The 26,327-nt window shown below is 52.5% G+C and overlaps 1 protein-coding gene across 1 annotated transcript; it reads right to left on the reverse strand.

The window, feature by feature from the left end:
• Positions 1 to 160: 160 nt before the first annotated feature.
• Erbb2 (erb-b2 receptor tyrosine kinase 2) lies at positions 161 to 23,431 on the reverse strand. Its single transcript, XM_015506674.2, has 27 exons — positions 23,114 to 23,431; positions 16,790 to 16,941; positions 15,718 to 15,931; positions 14,634 to 14,768; positions 14,283 to 14,351; positions 13,989 to 14,104; positions 13,708 to 13,849; positions 12,779 to 12,898; positions 12,367 to 12,493; positions 10,421 to 10,494; positions 10,239 to 10,329; positions 9,838 to 10,037; positions 9,488 to 9,620; positions 9,316 to 9,406; positions 8,491 to 8,651; positions 6,191 to 6,238; positions 4,841 to 4,979; positions 4,639 to 4,761; positions 4,341 to 4,439; positions 3,892 to 4,077; positions 3,610 to 3,765; positions 3,416 to 3,491; positions 2,981 to 3,127; positions 2,478 to 2,575; positions 2,135 to 2,323; positions 1,612 to 1,864; positions 161 to 1,470 (listed from the first exon to the last, which is right to left on the reverse strand). Exons 1-27 carry the CDS (start codon positions 23,184 to 23,186, stop codon positions 1,115 to 1,117), a joined length of 3,768 nt encoding a protein of 1,255 aa, XP_015362160.1. The 5' UTR covers positions 23,187 to 23,431; the 3' UTR covers positions 161 to 1,114.
• Positions 23,432 to 26,327: the final 2,896 nt, after the last annotated feature.

Below are 26,327 nucleotides of genomic sequence, written 5' to 3' on the forward strand. Positions count from 1 at the left end.
CACTACCGGATGGATGGGCTTTTGCTGAACAACTGCTTCTTGGTTCAATAAACCCCTTTTTTAGCCAACCCAAAGAAAAAGAGCCACACAATAGACATTCCCACTTTTTTCCCCTTCCTACCCCCAACTCCCCTTCCCCACAGGGAGGAAATGACCTTAGTCTGGTAGATAGCCTTAGGAATGAGTTTGTTCAAAAAGAATTATCTGGTTGTCAAAGGGCTCTTGGATGAGTTTCCTAACTTCCCAATTCCCCCCAACCCAAACCCAAGCCATTCAAGCTTAGGGAAGATTCTTCCCACTCACTCTTGAAGAGAGTTGCCTATAAGGTGAACAATAGAGTTGAGCATAGATTCACCCCCAGACATAGGCTGGGGCTCAGCTCTTTTCCAAAATCTATTTGCAAATGAAATGGAGAAAATGGAGAAGAGACATCTTTCCCCAAACCCCAGGGACACCCCCCCTCCCCTTTCCACACAACACCCACTCTCCCTCTGGGTCCTTAATACATCTTTAAAAAACAAGTAAAAACAAGGGCTGGGGTATAGCTCGGTGGTGGAGTGCTTGCCTAGCATGTGCCAGGACCTGTGTTCGATTCTTGGTACTGAAGGGGGGAAAACAAGTAAAAACATAACAAAAAAGCACTCTGTACAAGGATTGGTCTGGACGCTAGTACGGCTCCCTTCCTCCTGGAGCATAGCACTAGGTCTCAGGGACAGTCTCCCAATGTCTTGTTCTCAGAGACTCCCTTGGGGCCTCTTCCCTCCTAGGCCCAGCTTCTCTCTTGCTCTTGATTCTTCAGTAGGAAAGATCTGGAAGAAGAGGGCCAGGCTGGGTCACAGCCTCTGGTGAGGAGACTGTGGCCTTGATATCCATTAGACCCTAAAGTCTGGTGGGGCAGGGCTCCAAAATCCCCAGTGCTGCCTCCATGTCCAACCAGGCTGGGTCCCTCTCAGCTGCCTGGGGAATTCAAACAGGAAGGAAGGTTCCTTAGGACACATTCCTGGCATGGCAGTTTCCTCTACACATGGTCAGAGGGTTTCATGACGAAGTGGCCCAAGTCAGGCCTTCCCACTCCCTGAGAGCACAACAGGGCCTCAGCAGACTCGGCCCTGGCTCACACTGGCACATCCAGGCCCAGGTACTCAGGGTTCTCTGCTGTTGGGGTCCCTTCAAAGGTGCCAGGCGGAGATCCCCGCTCTGATGAGTCCTGGTCCCAGTAATAGAGGTTGTCAAAGGCTGGGCTGAAGGCAGGAGGAGGATGGGGCTGAGGGGCAGCACCTCCCCTGGGTGCCAAGTACTCGGGGTTCTCTACAGTACCCCCAAAGGCAAAAACGTCTTTGACAACCCCATTTTTCCCAGGGGAGAGAGTCTTGGGTCTTTCCAGAGTGGCACCAGCAGGGCAGACAGGAGGCAGAGGACCCTCTAAGGGTGAGGGGGGCTGTGGCCGAACCTCTGGCTGGTTCACATATTCTGAAAGGGCAAGAGAAGAGGACTTGTTAAAGAAAGGAACCAGGTATCCCAGCCACTATCACTGTCCCCCCAGCCAACCCTGCCTGAGGGTCCCCAGCTCCCCCGCCTCCACATCTCTGAGCTTGAGCTTGGATTCCATACCAGGCTGGGGGCTGCAGGTCAAGGGAGCAACGTAGCCATCAGTCTCGGGGGGCAGGGGTACTGTGGGGTCCTCACTGTACCGCTGTAGAGGGTTGGGGTCGTGTGTGGGGAGGCTCTGCAACCCCTTGGCTGCCCCTATTCCCAGGTCACCATCAAATACATCAGAGCCAGCCCCTTCTGAGGGGGCCAGAGGAGACCTTGGGGGGTCTTCTTCAGAGGGCTCCAGCCCCAGTGTCAGCTCACCACCACCACTCTGGGGACAAGAGAGAAAGTTACAATGGGGTTCACTCCTGGGCCTGGAAGGGAGACTCTATGGGAGGTGACAGTATCACAGGAGAAAAACAGGTCACTTTTGGGGTATGATAGTCATGAGAGAAAGAAGGGGATGGGATACAGCAAGAATCCTCCTTAGGGACAATAAGGTCTCCATGAGAGGTGAAGGTCGGGAAACATTAGAGAAAAGGACCCTGGTCCATTGGGGTGGGAGAGGTAAACAGTCACCAGTGGGACCAAGGGCACTGACCCTGGTGGATGAGCTTCGGTGCCTGCGGTGAGCTGTGCCCCCAGCACCTGGGGCAGGGTCTGGGCAGAAGAAGCCCTGTTGGGGTACCAGATACTCCTCAGCATCCACCAAGTCCCCCATATCATCATCCTCCAGCAGCGAGCGGTAGAAGGTGCTGTCCAAGGGGCTGGCTGGACCCAAGTCCTCATTCTAGGGAGGAAGGAGAGAGGGTGCAGCTCCTCACCAACCCAGAGCATGGCCTCCCAGGAAAGCCCGGCGCCCAGGCCTCCTGTGCCTTTCTTCCCCTCTGTGGGAAGGAGGGAGCTCTTCATCAGAGGTAGGGAGAGGCAGGAACACCCAGTACCTGGATGACCACAAAGCGCTGGGGATCCCTGGCCATGCGGGAGAATTCAGCCACCAGCTCCCGGAATCTTGGCCGACATTCGGAGTCAATCATCCAACCTGGGGTGTGAGGGAGCTCAGCATGCAGCCTCCCCCCACCCCACATGGCTCTCATCCAGCCCGCCCTAGCTGCATCTCTTCTCCCACCCCCCTCCACTTTAACCTAGACGACTCCCAAAGAAGCCCAAAGCCCCTCACATGGTAGAGAAGCAGAACCTTGGGGCATTTCTACTGGTTTCCTTCCTTTTTAATTTTGCATATATCTTTGGCTAGCTCTTCCTTTATAGCACTCAGAACTTCCACTGTGAATAGGATACCAGATGGTTTTGAGTCTCCTTCAAGTACACCAGGGCCCCTAGGTCCATTCACATGCTGCTTTTGGTCCCCTCCAAGTCCCTTGTTGGTCCCCTCCACCCAGGACTTCCCACCCTTCCTCCATGCAGCCAGCACAGCCCCACTACACACATTTGACCATGATCATGTAGACATCAATGGTGCAGATGGGAGGCTGTGGCAGCCGCTCCCCTTTCTCCAGCAGGTCAGGGATCTCCCGGGCTGGGATCCCATCATAGGGTTTGGCCCCAAAAGTCATCAGCTCCCACACAGTGACACCTAGGACAGAGACAGGCATCAGGAGGAGGGGATCAGAGGGAGCTTTAGTGTAAGGAGCCCAAAGGCTCTGCCCAGGAGCCTGGTTTCATGGCAAGGAGAGTGGGACAGGATGCCAACAGACAGGATCTACCCAGTCTTTCCACAAACTGGATGGGCACAGACCCTGCAGGGTGGGGCACAGGCAGCTCTTCTCCCTCCCTCCTCAAACTGTGTCTCATCCTTCCACCAGCCTCCCCCTACCCCACCATGGCTCCTCATCCAGCCCTCCCTGCTGTTCCCACAGCACACCGTAGCTCCACACATCACTCTGATGGGTGAACCGCCGACGAAGAATGGACTCCAACGCCATCCACTTGATGGGCACCTGAGAGAGCGGAAGAGGAAGTCCTTCAGCTGGGTGTGGGGGAGGTAGCCCTTCTCGGAGTTTTGGGGGGTGGGGCAGATCCCACTCTGCCCTGCCTTGCTCTGCTCCCTCCTCTGACCTTGCCCCCGTCGGCATGGTACTCTGTCTCATCAATGTCCAACAGCCGAGCCAACCCAAAATCTGTAATCTTCACATGGTTGGGACTCTTGACCAGCACATTCCGGGCAGCTAGGTCCCTATGCACGAGCCGCACATCCTCCAGGTAGCTCATCCCCTGGAAGGGTGGATCTTGGAGTCAGGCCTCACCCTGGCCACACTGCCAGGATGCTTCGCAGCCTAGCTCTGTGGAGAGAAGGGTTTGCTTCCAAGGGGCCCGCCGAGCCCGGCTCCAAGTGCATACCTTGGCAATCTGCACACACCAGTTCAGCAGGTCCTGGGAGCCCAGGCGACCACGGTGTTCTCGGACGTGATCCAGGAGGCAGCCATAGGGCATAAGCTGTGTCACCAGTTGTACCGTGGATGTCAGGCAGATGCCCAGGAGTCGGGACACATAGGGGGAGCCCACACCAGCCATCACATACGCTTCCTGGGAGGAAGGGCACACTGAGAGGGCACAAACCCCCAGCCACCATCTTTCCCTCTCAAAGGGTGAGGGTATAGCTAGGAATCCTCACACCTTGCCCTACCCCACCCCGTCCATCACAAACCACAGCTGGGGTCTACAGACTGGGGTTAGTCAGGCTTCAGAGATCCCACCCACTCCAATCCCAGTGAAGAGGGAACGACCCCCCAGCCCTACAGCCAGGAGGTCCCTCACAGATTCTCGCAGGACAGAGTGGAGGGGCTTACATCCAAGATTTCCTTGTTGGCTTTGGGGGATGTGTTTTCCCTCAACACTTTGATGGCCACAGGGATTTTCACATTCTCCCCATCAGGGATCCAGATGCCCTATGCAGCAAGAGGAGAGTGTAAGTGAGGACTGTGGTCCCTGTGCTCTGAATACCTTCCCCGCCCTCTGGCTTAGCCCACCCCCCCGCCAGACAGCACTGCCCAGGTTCTTGGCTGTCACCCCCACTCCATATCAGAACTCCTGACCACACCCCTCCAGGCACTGTCCCATTCTCCAGATCCTGGCTGGGCCCCTGACCTTGTAGACTGTGCCAAAAGCTCCGGATCCAAGAACTTTCACCTTCCTTAGCTCTGTCTCTTTCAAGATTCGCATCTGAGCCTGGTTGGGCATGGCTCCACTGGGTGTCAGCGGCTCCACCAGCTGGGTGAGGGGTGGTGGGTCAGTGCTGGGACTGGGCTGCAGACCCCAGGCTGGCTGGGAGGTCCTCGGCCTGCCTCACCTCGGTTTCCTGCAGCAGCCTCCGCATCGTGTATTTCCGGATCTTCTGTCGCCTTCGCTTGATTAGGATCCCAAAGACCAGTCCCATGACCACGAACAGCAGAATGCCCACCACAGCAGCAATGATGGATGTCACAGGGCTGGGGACAGAAGCCAAGGTCAGGGGTTGGGGGGCCAGTATGGGGCGGGGGTTTGAAGGGACCCCATGGAAAGACATAAAGTTCTCTGGCATTTGGAAAGGGTGACCCACAGGGTGACCCTCTCTTTCCTACTGTACAACCCGTCTTGGCTCCCTATTGCCTCCATAATAAAGTCCAAACCCCTTGTGAACACTTGCAGCCCCAGACATCCCCATCTCCCTATCCCCTGTGCTCTTGTCCTTGGCTCTAACTCAGGGCTCTAAAACTTCATGGCAGAAAACTCACCAAGGAACTTGTTAATATTCATAATTCTGGAGTCCCACCCCCAGAGATTCTGATTGTTGCATAGGGTGGGGCCAGGAATGTGTACCCAGTGATCCTAGTGTTCTAGCTAATTTTTTCACCTCAGGTTATAATTTTCCACACCCCCCAGCATTTACACATGCTGTTCCTACTGCTAGGATCACCATTTCATCTGTTGAGACTCAGCTCATCCTGGGTAAAGAAAGATGGGTGTTTACCTGACATTCTTGTCTCCCCCCTCCCCTGTCACCCAGCACAGGGCCTGACACATGGCAAACCTCTAATGAATGTTTGCTTCTTGGACAAATGATTGCCTAAAACATACTTTGGTCTGTTTTTCTTCTTTCCAAAGCTCCCCACTGTCCAGACAATCAAGTCCTGTGGCTTGGTGGACAAGGCGCCTGCCCTCCAGATCTGGCCCTACCATGACTGCACTCAGCAGCCCACCACACCAGAACCTTCGATCAACCCTAGATTTCCCTGACACTTCTTCCCCAGGCTTTCCACCCAAATGCAAGGGAAATGCCTGCCCCTCTTTCAAGGTCTGGCTCAAATGCCACCTCCTCCTTGGAGACTCCCACTGCCCCCAGTTACGAATTTGCTAATTCCTCCTCAATCTACGTTGAATTCCAGGGAGTTGAACTTGGCCCGTGTCCCTCAAAAGATATCAAGCTACTCCAGAGTGGAAGGTATATATAATATACTGGGTATATTAGCACCCTTTCCCTGCAACACACCACCCCTAGCATCCCGACCAGGTCCTCCATCCACTTATTGAAGCAAATTGAAAGAAGGCTCAACAGTGTAAGAATGCGATGGAAAGGAACATGTCAGGTGATCCCTTTCTGCAACAGTGACTCCCCCCACCCCCAGGGACAACACAGGTACCTCCTGGGGACCAGGCCCACCTGGCTCTCTGCTCAGCTGGGCAGCCTTTGTCATCCAGGTCCACGCAGCTGCAGGAAAGAGAGTCCCATCAACAACTCAGGGAACCAGCCTCCTGGGGTGGGTGTGGCTGGTTATTATCCCCTTTTTGACAAAGGCAGAAACTGGACTCAAGATCACCAGTGCTCTTTCTATCACCCCACAAGGTGATTCCTTCTCCAGATTGGGAACCCACATCCTGGCTCCCCTGCACCTCCCTGTGATGCATAGGAGTGGGGAGCAACCAGAGGAGCATTGAGCCTGAAAGCTTAACTATTCCTTCCATGAAAGAATCTCAGGGTAAACTGCACAACTTCTGAGACTAACCTGGCAATGCCTATTAAATAACAAGGAGAATTAATTCAGTGGTAAAAGCACACATGTGCTTAGCATGGACAAAGCCCTGGGTTCAATCCCCAACACCAACCAATCAATCAGCAGTGCCACCTGTCAGTATGCACCCTAAAAATGCCAATAGCAGCGTGCTAGGGGGCATGCACAGGATGTTCCTCCACACATGGAGCTGAATTGCAATAAGCTATTGAAAAAAAAAAAAAAAGAATAAGTAAGCTAAAAATAAGGACAGGGTTAAATTATGTCCATGCTAGAGTGTGAGTTGCTTTAAAAAAGTTGCTTTAAAAGTTGCTTCTTATGAGTTCAAATAGATTTATCTAAAAAAGAAGATAAATCTATTTGAACTCATAAGAAAGGATGCATGAAATAAGGAAGAAAGCAAAATTCAGAAAAATATGCAGAGTGTGGTCCATTTACATTAAGAAATGCCCATAATGGGCTGGGGATGTGGCTCAAGTGGTATCGCGCTTGCCTTGCATGCGTGAGGCACTGGGTTCGATTCTCAGCACCACATAAAAATGAAATAAAGAGGGGCTGGGGATGTGGCTCAAGCGGTACTGTGCTCGCCTGGCATGCATGGGGCGCTGGGTTCGATCCTCAGCACTACATAAAGATGTTGCGTCCACCAAAAACAAAAAATTAAAAAAAAAAGAAGTAGAGATACTGTGTCCACCTAAAAAACCAAAAAATAAATATATTTAAAAAAAAAAAAAAAAAAAAAAGAAATGCCCATAAGGGGCTGGGGTTGTGGCTCAGCGGTAGAGCGCTCGCCTTGCACATGCGAGGCCCTGAGTTTGATCCTCAGCACCACATAAAAATAAATAAATAAAATAAAGGTATGAAAAAATTTAGAAAAAAATGTGTAATGCTTTAAAAAAATGCACACAAAATGACCATTTTGAATTTACACAAACAGCGATCCTTTTTTCTTTCTTTCTTTCTTTTTTTTCTTTTGGTGTTGGGGATAGAGCTACACCCCAGCCCCACAAAGAACAATTTTACATGATTCAATCAAAGAATGTTGAAAAAGTCTGGAAGGATATACACACAGAAGTCAATCCAGTGGTTCCTCCCAGGGAGAGGAGCTGGCTGGAGAGTGAAAGTGCATGTTTAGAACACAGGAAAACATTGCAAGATGCTATTTACAAAAAAAAAAAAAATGAAAATAATAGTATGGTCTATGATCCCAATTTGAAAAAGAAACGTGTTAGACTATACACAGATAAACAGGCTGGAGGTGTAGCTCAGAGGTAGAATACATACCTAGCATGCATGGAGCCCTGGATTGGAGCCCCAGTATGGGAGAAAAAAAAAAAAGATGGGGGGAAATATTCCAAATTATTATAATTTCATTTATTTATTTATTTTTGTATGTATGTATGTATGTACAGGAATTTAACCCAGGGGTGCTTAACCACTGAGCCACATCACCAGCCCTTTTTATTTTTTATTTTGAGACAGGGTCTCCCTAAGTTGCTTAGGGCCTTGCTAAGTTGCTAAAGCTGGCTTTGAACTTGCCATCCTCCTGCCTCAGCCTCCTGAGTTTTTGGGATTACAAGCATGCACCACCATGCGCAAGCTCCAAATTAGTAACAGAGGATAGATCTGCTAGCAACCTTCATTAATATCTCATGTGTTAGTTTAAATTAAGTCTGAGAGGCTGGAGATGTGGCTCAAGCAGTAGCGCGCTCGCCTGGCATGCGTGCGGCCCGGGTTCGATCCTCAGCACCACATACAAACAAAGATGTTGTGTCCGCCAAATACTAAAAAATAAATATTAAAAAATTCTCTCTCTCTCTCTCTCTCTCTCTCTCTCAAAAAAAAAAAAAAAATCTTCTTCTTTAAAAAAAATTAAAAAATAAATTGTCTGAGTGAGTGAAGGCCCCTGCAGTGAAAGCCCTCCTTTCCACAGAAAAGTCCCCAGACTCACGAGTGAGTGCAGTTGATTGGGCAGGGCTGGCACATGCCCTCCTCATCCGGGAACTTCCAGATGGGCATGTAGGAGACATCAGCTTTAACACCACTGGGGCAGCGAGCCACACAGGAGGGAGGGTCCTTGTAGTGGGCACAGGCCACACACTGGTCAGCCTTCTGGATGGGGAGAAAAGGTTTGTGGGCAGCAGGATCAGTCCCATAGGTCCCCTTTGTGGCCACTCAGCAGTACTTGTCTCCCTACTCTTCACTCATTCTTGTGGACCCTCCTTCAAAGCTTGATCCCAAGAAGGGGTTTCAGCAGAGAAACTGAAGGTGCCCAGAGAGGGCCATGAGTTATCCAAGGTGTAAAGCAAGTGACGATGATCACTGTTATGTAGAAAGCCTCTTCAGTGCCTAGGTGCTGTGCCAAACCCTATTTAATTTTGCTCTCATCACACCCCCATCAGGTAGGTACCATTACAACAATCACTTTATAAATGAGAAAACCAAGGTTGGAAGCAGGGCCTGGATTCGAATCCAGGGAATCTGATGCCAGAGCACACAGGTCTAATCTCCTTAGCAAGCCACATCCAAGAACACAGGCCTCCTTGGGACCTTGTCACCATCTGAAAGGTCTTAGGCTCACAATCTGAAGGGGCAGCCCCAGCCTGGCAGTCCCCACATTCCAGCTTCCCTGACCTTTGGCCCTCCTGCCGTCCAGGTCTGAGTCCTGCGCACTCTCCAGGGAGATTTTACTAGACAACACACCCTGAGGCTTCTCCCCAATCTGCCATGTTCCTGCCGATACCCCTTCCCAGCTCTAAGCCAACCAGCACCTCACCGATCCAAAGCAGGTCTCTGAGCCATTCTGGGGCTGACACTCGGGGTGGCATGGTAGACAGTGCCTGTCACTCACATACTCCCTGGGGAGCCTGAGAGAAGGGATGAGTGATGAGTGGGTCTGAGAGAAACCTGTGCGTCCCTCCAGCTTCCCCCTCCTTCACCCCGCATACCCCTGCAGGACTCGGCATTTCTCCACGCACTCTTGGCCCCGAAGGAACTGGCTGCAGTTGACACACTGGGTGGGCCCTGGCCCCCAGCAGTGCCCATTGGCACACAGTGGGTAGCAGGACAGGCCCTCACCCGCTGCAGTGAGGAGAAAGGAGTCAGAGGGGACTGTGGATGTGACTCTGGGCTGAAGGGGTGGGGACAGGTGCTGGGCAATGCAAGCAGAGTCCTAAGAGTCCAGAAACAGAGGGAAGGGGAGGGCATGATGCCAAGGCAGCGTGGCAGAACCCAGTGAGAAGCTAAGGCAAGAGGTCAAGCCAGCCAGGGGCCCCCAGTGCTGGGCTCCCAGTCTCACCACACTCATCCTCCGGCCGGTTGCCACTGTGGAGCAGGGCCTGGTGGGGGTTCCGGAAGAGCTGGTCCCAGGGCACCGTGTGCACAAAGCAGAGGCGGGTGTTGCGGTGAATGAGGGCCAGCCCGCTGCCCAGCTCCCTCAGTGAACGCAGTCCCAGCCAGCTGATGCCCAGCCCTTGCAGGGTCAATGAGTAGGCGCCACTATGGGAGGAGGGGCACTCAGATGCAGGGGCACCTGACCCCCACCCCTTCCAGGTCAGCAAAGGCTGCCCGTGCCTTCTGCCTGCCTCCAGAACACCCTGCGAACTCCTGTGAAAGGCTACTGCAGTGTCCTTGGGGAACAGGGCGCCTCCCACGCTCAGAGCTTCTCACAGAGAGCCCTCCCCACTCTCCAATGCTCACTCATGCAGAACGCGTCCCCGGATGACTCGCAGGTTCTGGAAGACACTGAGGTCAGGCAGGCTGTCTGGCCACGCTGAGATGTACAGGTAACCTGCAGGCAGAGGGTGAGGCTAGAGGTGTGGGGACAGGGAGAGAGCCCCCCACAACCCCCACGGAGCAGGATGCAGACATCCAGAGCCCACCTGTGATCTCCTCCAGGGTCTCAAACACTTTGAGCTGCTCAGGTTGTAGAGCGGCCGTGTTGGAGGCAGGATCCCTGGAAGGATCAGGAGGAAATCAGCAAGACCAGGAAGTAGGCGGGCATGAACCCAGAGAGGTCCAGCCACCCCACTCTCTACAGCCCACAAACACCTTTGCTTAACCCCTTTGCCCACTGAGCCCCGCTGTTCCCATTCTGGGCATCAGAGCCCGGCCCCTAGTTTGGCAGCACCTATCAAAACAATATTTGTATCTTTTGATCTAAAAATCTTACTTCTAGGAATGTGGCCCAGAGAAATACTGGCCTCTGTTGTCAGAGGTGGATACAAGGCAGAACTGTTTGAATGAGCAAAAACTGAAAATGACCTAAGTGTCCATCAATGAAGAGGGGTGCGGTTAAATAAACCCTCATATCCGCAGACTACAGAATGAAAACCTGGGAGTGTTTAGCATCTGCAGGCACTGTTCTGAATGTAACCAATTCTAACTCAGACTTTATAACCACCTTAGGATGTCGGGACTATTATTGACCCCATTGTGCAGATGAGGAAACTAAGGCACAGCAACAAGACTAATAAGTGCAAGATTAAGCGGTGGTAGAGCCTGGTTTCAAACCAGTCAGCGTCCCAAGTCCGGGCTCTCAGCTGCCTGTCTTTGCTGCCACCTGCTCCGTAGTTGTTAAAAGAAGCAGGCAGTGCGACGCAAACTGAGCAGTTCTCCAAAGCAAAAGCACACGGTTGCTCACAACATGCTCCCATTTAAATAATCCACCCTCCCAGCTCAGCCACGAAAACTGTTTCTCTGTATGTCTGTCTACAAAGATACAAGTGCTCAGATGAACACAACTGATAGTGGTTCTCTCTGGGATGGGGAATAGAAGTAAAGGAAACTTTGGAAGGGTATTTTCTTCTTTTTGAATATTATTTTTAATTTAAGTATAATTTACATACAATAACATGCAGATTTTTAGTGTACCGTGTGATGACTGTTGACAATTGCATTCACCCATGTATCTATCACAGTTGATATTCAGTACATTTCCACCTCCTCAGAAATAGCCCTAGTGAGCGGGCTGGGGCTCTGGCTCAGTGGTAGCACACTTGCCTAGCATGTGTGAGGCACTGGGTTCGATTCTCAGCACCACATATAAATAAATAAAATTTTAAAAAGAAATAGTCCCAGTGTCCCTCTCCAGGCCTCTGCCCTGGGGCAACCACTGATCTTCTCAACAGAGTGGTTCCCCCGACCCCCACCCCAGATACTGGGGATTGAACCCAGGGGTGCTTTACCACTGAGCCACATCACTAGCCCTCTTTTGAGACAGGGTCTTGCTAAGTTGCTGAGGGTCTTGCTAAGTTGCCAAAGCTGGCCTTGAACTTGAGCTCCTCGTGCCTCAGCCTCTCAAGCTGCTGGAATTACAGGCATGTGTCATCCCAGCTCACCAGAGTGGTTTTATCTGTCCATAAAGAGAATCATACAGTGTGGAGCCTATGTGATTCTGGCCTCTTCTGCTTAACATGTTTTTTGAGATCCACTCACGCTGTGGGTACAGGGGGTTCATTTCTTTTTGCTTTGTGCAGGACTGCACTGTATGGCTGTATCACCGTTGGTTTATTCATCCATCTACTGACATTCAACTGTGGATCATTTCCAATTTGAGGCTATTATGAATAAAGCTGCTATCAACTTGGGGAATTATACTTACCTGGATGGCTTGATCTCCATACAAGCCCATGTTCAAGGATAACATGTCACTGGCAAAAATACCCCTCCACCTCCCAGCTCCTACTGGTCCCCCAGCTGCCTCCTTTGCCTTCCTGGCTCCCCACCTCTGTCTCCCTCCATTCCCCAGAGAGGCTGCTGCTACAGCTAGGTGCTCGGGATGAGGTATCTGCCCTGACACTGCCTAGGCCATTGTGCCCACCCTTACCCATCAAAGCTCTCTGGCAAAAATGCCAGGCTCCCAAAGATCTTCTTGCAGCCAGCAAACTCCTGGATATTGGCACTGGTCACTGCCCTCGCCGCCCGCAGATGCTCCATGCCCAGACCATAGCACACTGCAGGAGTAGGGGGCAGGAGGGGAAGGGGCTGGGTCATCTCCATGTGGAGCACCAGGGTCCTGACTGCAGTCCACACCTGGGCCCCCAGATCCTTTCCCCACATAGGCAGGAGGCACTGGGAAACTTGGGGGACTGATATAGGCAGGGCCAGGAGCAGAGTCACTGGGAAAAAAGGACCAGGTCCCAGAAGGGCCTAAGGAATAGTAGAACAGAGTGGGCTGGACCAGGCTGGGATGCACAGGGACAGGAATTACAGCTGGTCTGGGAGCAGGAGTTGGGCACCTCGAGCACAGGGCTTGCTGCATTTCTCACACCGCTGGGTCCCGTCCTCCCCTGTCACTTCTTGGTTATTCAGAGGGCAGACCAGGGTGCAGGATCCCACATCCGTAGAGAGGTAGTTGTCTGCAGAGATCAGAAACATGTATCTATGTACCCTATTCCTTTGTACCTCATCATGAGCAGTGTCTTCTGTGCCCAGGTACAAGAAGAGTACTATCAACAAATACTTAAATGTCTGAGCACTTGGCATTCATTTACTCTTATAACAACTGTATGTGATCAGCAGTTATATTTTCATTTTTTGCCAAAAAGGAAACCAAAGCACAGAATTATGTAAATTATTCAAGGTCATTGTGCTAGTAAGCAGAAGAGCCAGGATTGGAGCCCAAATGGTCTGGCTCCACACCTTGTCCTCTCACCCACCAAAAGGAGGTGCAGCCTGGACCTAAAGGCCCACTACAGTCTCCCACAAGATGAGGAAAGAGATTCCCCAGGTTCAAGCCCAATCCCTAAATGTCCATCAGTGAATAGAGGTGCTATTAAATAAAACCCTGATCTTTGCAGACCATAAAATAAAACCTGACCTTTAGGAATGCTTAAACTAGCTTTTAGGCAGTGTTACTAAATGCTTGACAAATATTAACTCACTCAACCCTTATGAGGTTGGGACTATTATTGCCCCATTTTACAGATGAGGAAACTAAGGCCCAGTGAGGCCACATGCCTTGTAAGCGGGAGGGCCAGATTTCAAACCTGGCTCCCAAGTCTGGCTCTCAGCTGCCTGTCTTTGCTGCCACCTCCTCCATAGCTGTTAAAAGAACCAGATGACCAGCCCTCCAAAGCAAGGGCACACGGTACTCAAAATCCATTCCCATTTACATACACCATCCTCCAGCCAAATGATTGAACCATGCTTTTCTCCCAGCACTCACAGGGACAGGTGGTCACACAGCTGGCGCCAAAGGTATAACGGCCCTCAGGGTTGGGCATGGACTCAAAGGTGTCTGTGTTGTAAGTGACCAGGGCTGGGCAGTGCAGTTCACAGATGCCACTATGGTTGAAGTGGAGGCAAGCCTGATGGGGACAAGCAGCGGGCTGTCACTGAGCTGTTTCCCCCAGTGTGCCAGGGGCAACCGGGCGTAGCAGGCAGAGTGCCCACCCTCTTGCATCTTAGTGAGGAAGCACGATGGGCACCAAGCAGAAAGGCACATACCAGGCAGTCTGAATGCTTGGGGCCCGTGCAGCCGGCAGCACACTGCTCATGGCAGCAGTCGGTGGGCAGCGTGCCCTTGCAGCGGGCACAGCCACTGGCACAAATGGTGCGTGTCACTGTTGGACAAAGGACAGGATGAGGGCATGCAGTGGCCCAGACACCAATCCTCACCAGCATCACCTTCTGGGGGAAACTTCCTGTTCCAGGGAAGTCACCAGGGACCTGTTGTCCCACCTCTCCCATGTCACCTGTTTTCCCACCACGCCCCAGATGCTAGGCCTCCCCAAGACTCACGGCTCTGACAGTCCTGGGAACCTTCTCCCCAGCAGTGGTTGGCTTTACAGGCTGGAGAACAGGGTTGGCCTAGGAGAGAACCAGAGAGAGGCAGCGGGAGATGGAGTGCAGCGAGAGGGTGGAGAGACACAGCCACAGAGACAAGAGGCGGGATGTGCCACGTGGGAAACCCAAAGGGAGAGGGAGAGACAGAGACAAAGAGACACAGGAATAGCAGGAGGGCCCGAGAAGGGGGAAATGGGGAGGTCAAGGCAGGGGTGTGGCTGTAGGTCAGGAGTTTGGGGTTGGGTGGGCTGTCAGAGAAGAGGCCACAGGTAGGGAAGGACACAGGCAAGGAGGGACGTGACTTACAGGCCCGTGAGCGGTTGGTGTCTATCACCGTAAGTGCCAGCTGGTTGTTCTTGTGGAAGATGTCCTTCCACAAAATCGTGTCCTGGTAGCAGAGCTGGGGGTTCCGCTGGATCAAGACTCCTCCCTTCAGGATCTCTGTGGGGTAGGCAATAATCAGTGGATTGTATTCTCATGGGTCACCTCTGTTCTCCCTTGGGGCCTCCTGCCTTCTGAAGGGCGCAGGCCTCCTAAACAACCCCCTGGCTCGCCGGAATGCAGAAAGACATCTTTAGCATCTTTCAGGCCTGCCGACACCCCCGACCCCAACAGGAACAACCTGAGACGAGGCGGGAGTGAGCAGATGGGTGGGGTCCAGATGTTCCCATGGGTATGAGCGCTCTCCTTTCCTTTCCCCTCACCCTTGCACACCTCTTGGCAGTAAAAAAGGGGTCTGAGGGTGCAGCTCAATGGTAGAACAACAACTCAGCACATGCAAGATCCTGGGTTTGATCTCTAGCATCACAAAAAAATAAGAGGCTGGGACCCAGATTAACCAATAACTTGCTGTATAACCCTGAGCAAGTCATTTATTCTCTGTAAGCCTCAGTTTACTCATCTGTAAAATGAGACTAACAATGATGGATTAGTAGCAGTATTCACAAGATTACTGTATCCCGCATGAAAAACCTGGCATTCAGAGGTTGGGACACTGTCACCTCCAGGGCCATCACCTAGAATTCCATAAATTGTTGACTGCATACTTGTACTGAGTCAAGTGGGGGCAAAAACCCAGGCTGCATTCTAACGATTAAATTGCACATGCTGGTACAAGCTGCTGTGACTTACTAGAAAGAAAGGAAATCTGTCTGTCTGTTGTTTTGTGCGTGTGGTGCCGGGAACGGAACCGGAACCTCCCAGTTCTAGACAAGCGCTCTGCCACGAAGCCACACGGCAACCCTCTTTCCAGTCGTCACAGGGCTCCTTCCCAGCCTCAGCCTGCCTCTACCCGGAGGGGACACTACTTGTAATTCACACAGACCCTCTCTGTGACTAGCAGTGGCCCTGCTCCCCAAAACCAAGAGACTTCAATGATGGCGAGGGCTACCTGTAAGGCTTCGAAGCTGCAGCTCCCGCAGCCCTCCAGGAAAAGCCCCCGGAGCAGGGGTGGCACTGTCCAGAGGGTCTCCATTGTCTAACACCGCCAAGGCATAGCTGTCCTCGAAGAGTTGGGTGCCTCGTACAATCCGCAGCCTCTGCAGAGGGACTCGCCTCACTTGGTTGTGAGCAATGAGCATGTAGCCCTGCACCTCCTGGATGTCCTGGGAGGGAACAGGGCAGGGTGGGGGATGAGGTGGCCCGGCCCTGGACCATTGCTATCCCCCTGGGACCCCTGGGACTGCTCCGGGATCTTTGGCAAGGTCCCCAGCCATTGAGCAGGTCTGCTCCCTCAGGCAGGAAATGGAGATGGAGGCCATTCCTCACCTGGCCAGATTCTTGGATGATCTAAACAGATAATGCTGGGGGTGGGGGCGCTTTGTGAGTGGTGAGCAAGGTCTGCACACTTGCTCTGCATCTCAGTATCTTCTTCTATAAAAGGGAAGGCCTAGATAAGTGATGTCTGCCATCTAGTGCACCTGCAGCCCCGCTCCAGCGGGCTGGTCTCCTCTTTCCTGCTCATAACCTTTCCACAGACATTTCTCTGTGACCTTCACAATGGGTCCCCTGGGATGCCTATTGGTCCCAATATACAGACAGGGAAATTGAGACCTAGTGAAGCTAAGGAGTCTAGACCACATGCACATCCCTGGTCAGTGACAGAACGGGACCTGGAACGCATATTTCTACCAACCCTTTCCACCACTCTAGGCAGGAGAGGGACAACAACCGTTGGAAGGACAGCTGGAGGGGGAAGTGATCATGCTGGCAAGATGTCATAAAATTTAGCAGAAACAGAATTGCATCCCACTCAGAGATGTCCATGGCCAGTCCCATTACAGAGGGAGTCAACCAGTTTTGCAGTAGAAGGAATAGGGGTTAGACATCAGAAAGGACATGCTGATTGAGAAACTACAATAAGAGAGGAAATATAGGGAAAGGGTCCCCTCTTATACCACCCCCAATAAGCAGAAGGCTCAGCCCCACCCGGTGGGCCTGGCTGCTCTGCCCATAGGCCTCACCTGCAGGAAGGAGAGGTTGGCATTAGCGGGCAGGTAGGTCAGTTCCAAGTTACCCTGCACCACCTGACAACCCTGGTAGAGGTGGCGGAGCATGTCGAGGTGGGTCTCAGGACTGGCCGGGAGCCGCAGCTTCATGTCTGTGCCCGTGCACACTGGTGGGAGAGAGGAGGTGGGTCAGGACTCTGCCCAGTGACTTCTGACCTGGCCACCTCCTCCACACCCACTCCGTGGAGTCAGGCCAGCTCTGACAGGAAGAAAGCATGGTTGACGGGCCCCCTCCTCCCACCTCCTTGCACCTACAGGATCCGCAGCAGAAGAAAGCTTTCGTGTTGGGGAAGAATAGGGAAATTTGGGACGATGGTCCTTCTGGCTGGGCCACCCTGAGCATCCAGAGGGGCCCCAGTGTGTCAGCCCTGTAGGGCTTGCTGCCAATACAGGGTGTCAGCTGGCAAAGAAAGCTTCCCTTTGTCCCAAAGGCACAACTCGGGGCCATGGGGTAAAAATCCCCCAAGAAGTGATGATGAATCATGGACCCTCTGGATACCCCCTGCCCTTCTCCAAGCCATTCCAACACACCCACATGCCCACCTCCTGGCAAGGGGTACTGGCCCCCACAATGCCACCAGCAAGTGGGGAAGGAGAGTAAACTGGAGTCATAGCTGGAGCATTGGGCACCCAGGGGCCTGGTCATCACTGCAGGACCTCTGGAATTCCCCCATGCAGAGGAAGAAAGTCTCAGAGCCCAGCTAAGGGATCCAGCTGCAGATCATGGGCCAGAGTGAAGCATGTTCCACAGCTTCCTACGCCAGCACCCTCACCCTTGGCACCTCCTCAGGGCAAAGCTCCAGAACCAGTTGGCACAACCTATGCCACGAAACTTCTGCCACAAGGGCACTACGTCAGCCCTGTGTACCTGCCCGGCACCAACCGTCCGCCAAGGGGCATCGGGATGAACTGCCACACCTCACCCACCTGCATCTCAGCCTCGTGTCCTTGAGAGCAGAAGCATCTACCAAGCCCAGGTGTGCTAGAAGTGTAAATCACCCTGTGAGGGGGCTCTGGGCAGCAGTTAGGACCAGGCCTGCCAGCAGGGGGGAGATTAAAGTGCCCAGTTCAACTTGTTTTTCTGCTCTGGTGAGAAGATGAATCACCTGGTGCGTCTTGCCCAGGAGGCTGGGGAGCAGGAGGGGGAGGGCACCCTTGGACACACAGGCCCACAGGTGCCTGATGCCCAGAATTCCTGGCAATTGCTGCTCTACCTCCCAGGGACTCGTGCAGATTCAAAGGACAGCACAATAACCAGCTACAGGTGCTGACGCCAGGGGACCTGCTCTCCCAGCGACTTGGAGCCTAAGGTCAAATGCTAGGTGGTGAAAAGATATCCACCTGCCTCCAGAGAGCTGGGTGAGGTTGGAGGGCAAGTCCCCGAGTTTCCCACCTGTGCCAACGGCCACAGACTGGTGGCCTCTCAGTAACACCCAGAGTGGTCCCTACTGGCATGGCTCCGGGGCAGATAGAAAAGGAAACAAAGAGGAAGGAGGGGGAGGGCCCCAAAATAGAGCTCCAGGGTCCACCTCCCAGATGAGGAGAGAGACTGTCAGGCCTCCCCACTCCATGCCACACCCACTTATTCCCACTCCCCTTCCTCAGGCCCTCCCCCCACTAGGCTCCCAAGAGAAACAGGAGCTGGGGGTGGCAGGCCAGGCCCAAAATAACGCACTGCTGCCAGGACCTCCCCCGGTCTCGCAGCTTCAGCTGCTTTATAGGCGCAGCTGTCTCTAGGCCCAGACCCCAGGCCCTGGCCAAGCTGGGGACAGGGACCCACCCGCTGCAACAGTTCACCCCTGTGGTTCTCTGCAGCCTCCAAGGGATACCAGCTGTGGCAGCCAAGCAACAGGAAAACAACAGTGACAACCACCACAGGCAACTGAGCTGAGCTCCTACTGTGTGCTCAGCAGAAACTCGGTGGAGCCTCCTCATCCTCCAGAGACTGGGGCTAGCATCCCTATTTTGCCAAGAAGAACAGGTGGACAGGGATTACATCCTCCCAAGGTCAGGTCATAAAGCTTGTGAGTGACAGAGGTACGATTCGAACTCAGGTCTGTCTGCCTTAGACCGTGCCATTAAGCCTAACTGCACACACAAATAATGCACCACACCCCACACAAACGTAAACACACACCAACTCTCCCGATGCTACCAATCAACACACCCGAGCACCAAGCAGGGCAGGGTGGCTGGGCTGGGCAGCAGGTCAGAAAGAATGGGAGCCCCGCCCCACCAAGCAGTTTGTTTACCTGATTTGTGGCTGATTTGAGTAAGACTTAAAAAGCCTTTGCAGACAGGTGGTAAAATTGGTACCCTTGAGAGCTACGCACAGGGAGTTGGAGGTTAACCCGCCCACCAAGCCCCCTCCTGAGCCATGAGGAGAGGTCAAAAAGGCCTCCTGGACACCTTCCACCTGACTCTCCACCTCCCAACCAGTATCCCCAGCCCCAGTCCTCACCAAGGTCCCCATAGCCATTCTGCCTTCATTGATTTTCTTGGGGGCCAGATGGTCCTAAATCCACACAGGGTGCTCTTTGTCCCTAGGGAACCTGCCTCTCAGGAGCCCCATCCTCCAACTTTCTGGGGCAAAGACTGAGGCAGGACCAGTCCAAAACCAGGGCAGGACCCATAAGTGAGTATTGCCAAATGAATGAATGAATATGTCCAGAGTGAGCAAAGCAAAAGGGATCACTGAGGTCACAGTATTCATCCCCTCTGGTGCTGAGGTGGTTACAGTCCATGTCCCTCCTGCTGGACTTTGGTGGTCAGAGCTTGGCCCCAGCCCTAGGAGTTCTCCAGTGAATTCTCCCCATGGCCGTCAGCCCCAGCTGCTTCTCTTGCTTACAGCACAAAAGTCAAAGCGTCCTTCCATCTCCATCAACACTACCAGGAAACTATGGGCGTTGCCAAAGCTCCTCTCTCCCCAGCCCTCAAGGCCAGAGCCCACTCAAGTGTCTCCAGGACTCACCTCCGCACGCACCTGGAGTATAGAGCATCGTATCAGGCTAAGGCCTGGGGTCAGGGTCTTTGGAGCAAAAACCCTAGCTGGACCATTCATTGTGTGACCTTGAGCACATCTCTAGACCTCCAGGGCAGAAGCCAAATCAGTCATCTCTACGCCCAGCAGTGCCTCGATTTAGTCGCCACTCAGTGAATATTTACGGACCTAAACTTGGCCCTAACAACTCTTACTCCCTCAGAGAAGGTCCATGAGATTAAAAGAGAGGATAAATCCAGAAGCAGTCTGTAAACATGACAAGGCTTTGTAAACAGAACTGGGGCAACACAAACATTAGCTATAATAATTCTCCCACTCCTCGTGAGAGCACACATGCCCTGCCCCTACTTGGGCTCTCTTCCCAGGGCTGGGGATGATGGGTGACCTAGCAAAAGATGGAAGTGTCACTCCAGATGGGTTTCCCACAGGTAGAGGCAGGGAGGGGTTTTCTTTCTAGCTCACTCCATCACCTAGGGGCAGGCACACCTACCAGGGACCTTGTAACAGCTCCCCAGCCCAGCCTCACACTGGCCCCTCATACTTCCACTCCAGCTGCCTCCCTTGCCCACAGGCATGTCTGTGCCCCCTGGCCTCTGCCCTCTACGGACCTCCATCCCTGGCCAGAATGGGAGGGCTCAAGAGGAAAGCAGGCATGGGCCACACAGGAAGGGAGAACTCCTCAGTCAGGAGGGACCCTCAGGCCCTCTCAGTCCACCGTCTACAGCCGGGATAAGTGGGTGGGAAGGCCACGCTTCTGTGTAACATGGTAGCACTCTTGTCCTATGCGCTGCCTGGCTGCTCCAAGACTTTGCTCAAACCATTGCTGTTGAGTGAAATAAGACTTTAACCAACTCTCAATGCCTCCTCACGAAGAGTCCAAAAATGCCCTAGAAATTATTGGATAGCTGGGGAGCCTTGGATAAGTCTCTTCATTTCTCTAAACTCCACTTTTCTCATCTGTCACCTACTTCACCATATGTTGTAGAGATCAAATGAAAACACCTCTGGATTACATCTGGCTTATAGGAAGCACACTGTACCTTTTTTAAAAGGCAAAAAGAGGCAAGAGAGGGTCATACAATACAGCAGGATATGGGTAATCCCAAATCAAAAGAAGAAGTGCTTTCTACTTGACTTAGGAATGTGATATATTTATCTTTTCATATTTTATCTTCTCTTTTCAGCTGTTCTTCCCTGAATATTAAAAAATAAGTACTTTCCCTACATATAGTAAATAGAACTGTTAGAAGAACCATACTGGAATTAAGATACAAATGAGCTCTACAAGAGTAAAAAGATGTTTTGGCTGCAATTTCCAAAACTTTGACCTCAAAGAAAGATCTCAGCAAAATCCCAAACTTCTGGGCCTTTTCTGTCACTCTGGCCCTAACTTCCAGCCCTGAGATATATCTGGGTGCTCCACCTGCACATCACACTCTGTCTCTGTGCATTTTGAGGGGTGAAGACAGGAGGAGGCCCCAGCGAAGAGAACCCAGCCCTCAGATCCCACCTCTGCAGCACCAGGCCACTCCCTGCCAACTCCACTCCCAGGCTAAGGTGAGGAGGGCACAGCCAGGCTGGCCTCACCCTTCTCATCAGAAGGTCAGAGGTGAAGATGCTGCCTGGGAAACAGGGAGGGGAAGGATGGGCTCCCTGGAGAGGAGCCTTCTTCCTAGGCAAGGAGGTGAAGGGCCACCTCCCGTTGTTTACAGCAGATCTGGCCCAGCACCTTGAGGGAGTTCCTGGAGAGGGCAGAGTTCAGCTTGTGTCCCCAAGTCAGCAGGGAGACTGCTGTTTGGCAACACAAAGCCACACACACACAAACAATCACACCACACAACTCAGGGTAGACACGCAGAGCAGCCTCAAACACACAATGACATGGCCACTGGGGCAACACGAAGCTTGATGACACCCACCCCCTCCCCAGATTCTCTGATCTATGGAGACTACCCATTGCTCCCAGAACACCCTCTTTTTTTTCCTTTTCCCATGACCCAGTGATTCAGTGAGCAGTGTCCCCCAGTGTTCCAGGTGGATTAATATTGTGATCTAGAATGTCTGGTTACCCTGCTTGGAGTCCAGTCTGGGCCCCACCACTTACTGGTTGCTACTTAACCTCTTTCAGTCCAGGTTTTCACCTGAAAAATGGGATACTAACAGGATTTCTACTCTGTTTGTTCCCAGGACTAAAGAAGGGAATGCATGCAAAACACTATGCGTGATGCCTGGCAGAGTAGACCCAGCCCAGAGTATGTCAGCTTTTATCATTACTGGTACAGATGGATGGATGGGTCAGGAGACACACTGCAGGGATCACCCCTCCACATGCAGTATGAAGGAAGAGGCAGCAGCACAACCCAGCCCTCTATTCACTCCCATCTGGCCTTATTTCTCTTAACTTCCCTTCCCTCAACCACCCAGGAATCCCATCCTTAAACCTCTCCCACTCTAACTAAGCTAGAAACCAGGAAACCCCCACCACCACCCTCCTTTGCCCATACTCTCCAAAAGTCCCAAAGCACGCAGTCCCAAAGCTGGCCCTAAGAAAATCTGTTCAAAACTCAGTGATAAGGCGTTTGCCTAACATGCTGGAGGTCCTGGGTGCCATCCCCAGCACCAAAAAAAAGTTGTTCAAAACAAATGCCTGCCCCTCCCCCCAACCCAGACCCCAACATGAGGCAACTCTGCAGCCTACCGGCCACCCCTCCTCCCCTCTTGGCAGGACAGGTTCCTTTCTCCACTGCCCCCCTCCTCCCGACCCTGCCTGAAGCTTGAGTAACTAAACCCAATCGGCTGAAGGGGGGCGGGGAGGGGGAGGGGCAGGGCAGAGGGGACCCCCGAGGAATCTAGCCCAGTCCAGTCCCGAGGCGAGGCTGCCAACTGGAAAAGCTTTGAGAAAGCGTCCGGGGGCTCCGAAGGGGGAACACACGCACGCATGCACACACACACACACACACACACACACACACACACTCCCCACGCAAAAACCCTCTGGAGGAAAACTTTCTGAACAATCTCAGAGAACTTTCCTGACAAGCTCCCGGCGCCCTCTCCGAGTCGCGAAAGCTCGGGTCCCTACAATGGGCTGACGGCGCCGCTTCAGCGTGACCGACCCCCGCCCCACCTTCTCCGCCCCCTCTCGGCCGTGGGCCCCTAGGCTCCGAGTGCCCGCACGGTCGCACAGTCGCCGGGCGGCTCTGCCCGCCTCGGCCGTCGGCGGGGACTCTGGCTGCAGGGCCGGTGGCCGGTCCGTCCCCTCCCCACACCAGACCCACCTTGGGTGCCCGCGGCTCCGGGGGGCAGGAGGGCGAGGAGGAGCCCCCAGCGGCACCAGGCCGCCAGCTCCATGGTGCTCACTGCGGCTCCGGCCCCATGGCTCGGGCTGCACCGGGCTGCGGGTGCGGGGTGCGGCGGGGGCAAGGGCCGGGCGCGCGGCCCGGAAAGACGGCCTGGGCTGGGGCGCGAGGCTGCTCGCGGGGCTCTCCGGCTCTAGGGTCCCGGTAGAGGGGAATCTCAGCTCCACAACTTCATGCTGTACTTCCTCAAGCTGCCCTCCTCCTCCACCTCCTTCGCCGCCCGTGATTGGGAGCAGCGCGCTCCCGGCTCGCCCCCCCACCCCTCCAACTGCATTCCAACAAGTCTGGGAGTGGCAACTCCCAGCTTCACTTTCTCCCTCTCCGCGCAGGCCTGGGTGCGTCCCTCCCAGCGCCCGGTCGCCTGGGTTGCCTGCAGTTCTCACCCATTTCCGTGGAGAAGCCCTAAAAGCAGACGAGGGTGATCATCGAACTCCCGTGGAGTCTGGGTCAAATTCTCCAGGCTGCCATCCTTGACCCTTTGAAACCTCAGGTTTTTTATCTTAAACATTCCTGGGGAGTTTGCATCCTACTCCATCACATGCCTATTTGTTTTAATATCAAATAATGGTTTCTCCACTACATTCTCAAGTAAAATTGACACTCAAGGAGGGCATGTGTTGTGTCTGTGTCTTCCAGGACTCCCTGAGATAGCTTCTCAAATCTTTTGGGTATCTCCAGTCAAAAAAGCATGATATTGAAGGGGTCTACAAATCTGGGAGGAGAGGCTTCTATCTCAATCCTTCCAAGAACATCTTTCCGGTTTCTTTATGGGGGCACTAAGCACCCAATTCGTTCAAAGTTTCTTCTCAGCTCCTTACCTTTTATCAGCTTGTTAATTCCACTTTGAGTCCCTGACCCTTTTCCTAAGACCTGGTGGTAGGCAGGGGATGGAGAGAAGGCCTATTTTTATTGAAAATTCCAACAACATATTGCACGGGACATTCTTATACTAACAAATTAGTCATTGTTTATCTGAAATTCAAATTTCACTGGACATCCTTACTTTTATTTGCTAAATCTGGCAATGCTAGTTGGAATGCTGTAGTCAACAACACACCTGTACTGGTCAAGAAGGGATTATAGAGCCAGGCACAGTGTGGGGCATGCCTGTAATCCCAGCAGCTCAGGAGACTGAGGCAGAAGTTTAAAGTCAGCCTCAGTAAAAGCGAGTTACTTAGGGCCTTGCTAAGTTGCTGAGGCTGGCTTTGAACTTGAGATTCTCCTGCCTCAGCCTCCTGAGCTGCTGGGATTACAGCTGGGCATCATCACACCCAGCCTTACTGAGCACAGTTCTCTGCAGGCTTCCACAGTAGGGGAGTTGTTCCACAGAACAGGGGTTCTGGTATCCAATGACCTGGGTTCAAGTCTTGACTACATTACTTGGCAGCTGTGTGACGTGGGCAAATTACTGAGCTTCTCTGGTTCTCAGTTTGATTATCTATAACATAGGATCTGGCATATTGTGCTAGGGGTTAAAGGTGATATGCTGCTGAAGCACTCAGCACAGAAGTTGGCACACAATAATTGCTCAATATATGATCCCATATTTAATTATATACTATGGCAGATCCCGGTTTTGTGGAGCCTGAGTTTATAGAATTTGAGGGACTCTATTTAAGAAAAGGAATACAAAGTTAGACACATATGCAAATGAAGGCCCAAAGTTTACCCTTTCTTACCAATTTAGACTATTGAGTGGAGTCTTTTTTCTTTCTTTTTTTTTTTTAAGAAACAGAATGAGGGGCTGGGGATGTGGCTCAAGCAGTAACGCGCTCGCCTGGCATGCGCGGGGCGCTGGGTTTGATCCTCAGCACCACATAAAAATAAAATAAAGATCTTGTGTCCACTGAAAACTAAAAAATAAATATTAAAAAAAAGAAACAGAATGAGGTATGGGGTTATAGGTCAGTGGTGGATCATTTGTCTAGAATGTACAAGATCCTGGATTTGGTCTCCAACATTGCAAAAAGAAAAACAAGAAAAGAAAAAAAGAAAGGAATAGGAAAGATCCAAACATACCACCTGTCCTAAGAGTCAGGTGTAGTTTTGTTGCTGTTGTTGTTTTTAATGTGGTGATGGGGATTGAACCCATGGCCTCATGCATGCTAGGCAAGTGCTTTATCACTGAGTTATCACCCCCCTTCAGGTGTAGTTTTGTATGTGTGTTCTGTGTGATGATATATTTATTCCCTGGATTATTGTCAAGAACATTCAAGAAATACTGCTGTACCTGTGGGATAGCCATCAATATCCCTATTCTCTCTTGGGGGTAGTTGTAGGGTTAGGGTGAGGATTGGGGAAACTGGGCCTCAAAAGAGTTAAGCTATTTGTCCAGAACATCTTCAGGCCAACAAGAGAAGTTAAGAATCCATCAAAACCCAGCCCTTGCCCTTACCCCATTGTTCAACCCAGGTCCTAGTCCACAGGTCTCCAGGACCTGCAACTTCTAAGCTTTTTTGGGGGAGAGGATACAGTGACCTGGTTCCCATATTCACTTGCTGGCCATACCCTGGAGGGTTTGTGCCTAGGCAAGTGTACCTATGGCTTTAGAGAAAATATCCAATGCTAGGGTCAAAATTAGAGGTGTCTCTTCCCCCCCCAGACCCCATCCCTCCCATGTCCTCTGGTTAGGAAGGGCTCATCTAGATGGGAAAGCTGTTGTGGATGCTGTCCTTTACTGGCCCCTACTTTGTGCCACTCTGTCCTAGAGCCACATCATTCATTTCACTGAATCTGTGAAGTTCCAGAGGAGGCACTCCTTTCCCACTTGGCAGAAGAGGAACCCTGAGATTCCAAAAGGTAAAGGAACTTTTCCAGGCAGAGCTGGGAACTGAGCCACAGAAGCTTTGGTTTCCTCTCATTATCCTCATGATCCAAGAATCAAGGGTACCATGAGCCCACCCTCTCCCCAGGCCCTTGTAAGGAAGTCAGAGGTGGCGCCTCCAAAAAGCCATCAGGGACCCTTCATCAACAAACATCTCTTCTCCTCCCTCCCTTCACTCCCTGCCCCACGCCGAGGAGAGATCTCAGATCCCAGGAGAGATCCCAGGAGAGATCCCAGATCCCAGGAAGAACCAGCGCAGGCGGACTACGCTCCAGCCTAGTGGGCTGAGGGAGGGCGGGGCCGAGGCCG

This window comes from Marmota marmota, unplaced genomic scaffold (assembly GCF_001458135.2).
Source record: "Marmota marmota marmota unplaced genomic scaffold, marMar, whole genome shotgun sequence".
Classification (NCBI taxonomy): domain Eukaryota; kingdom Metazoa; phylum Chordata; class Mammalia; order Rodentia; family Sciuridae; genus Marmota; species Marmota marmota.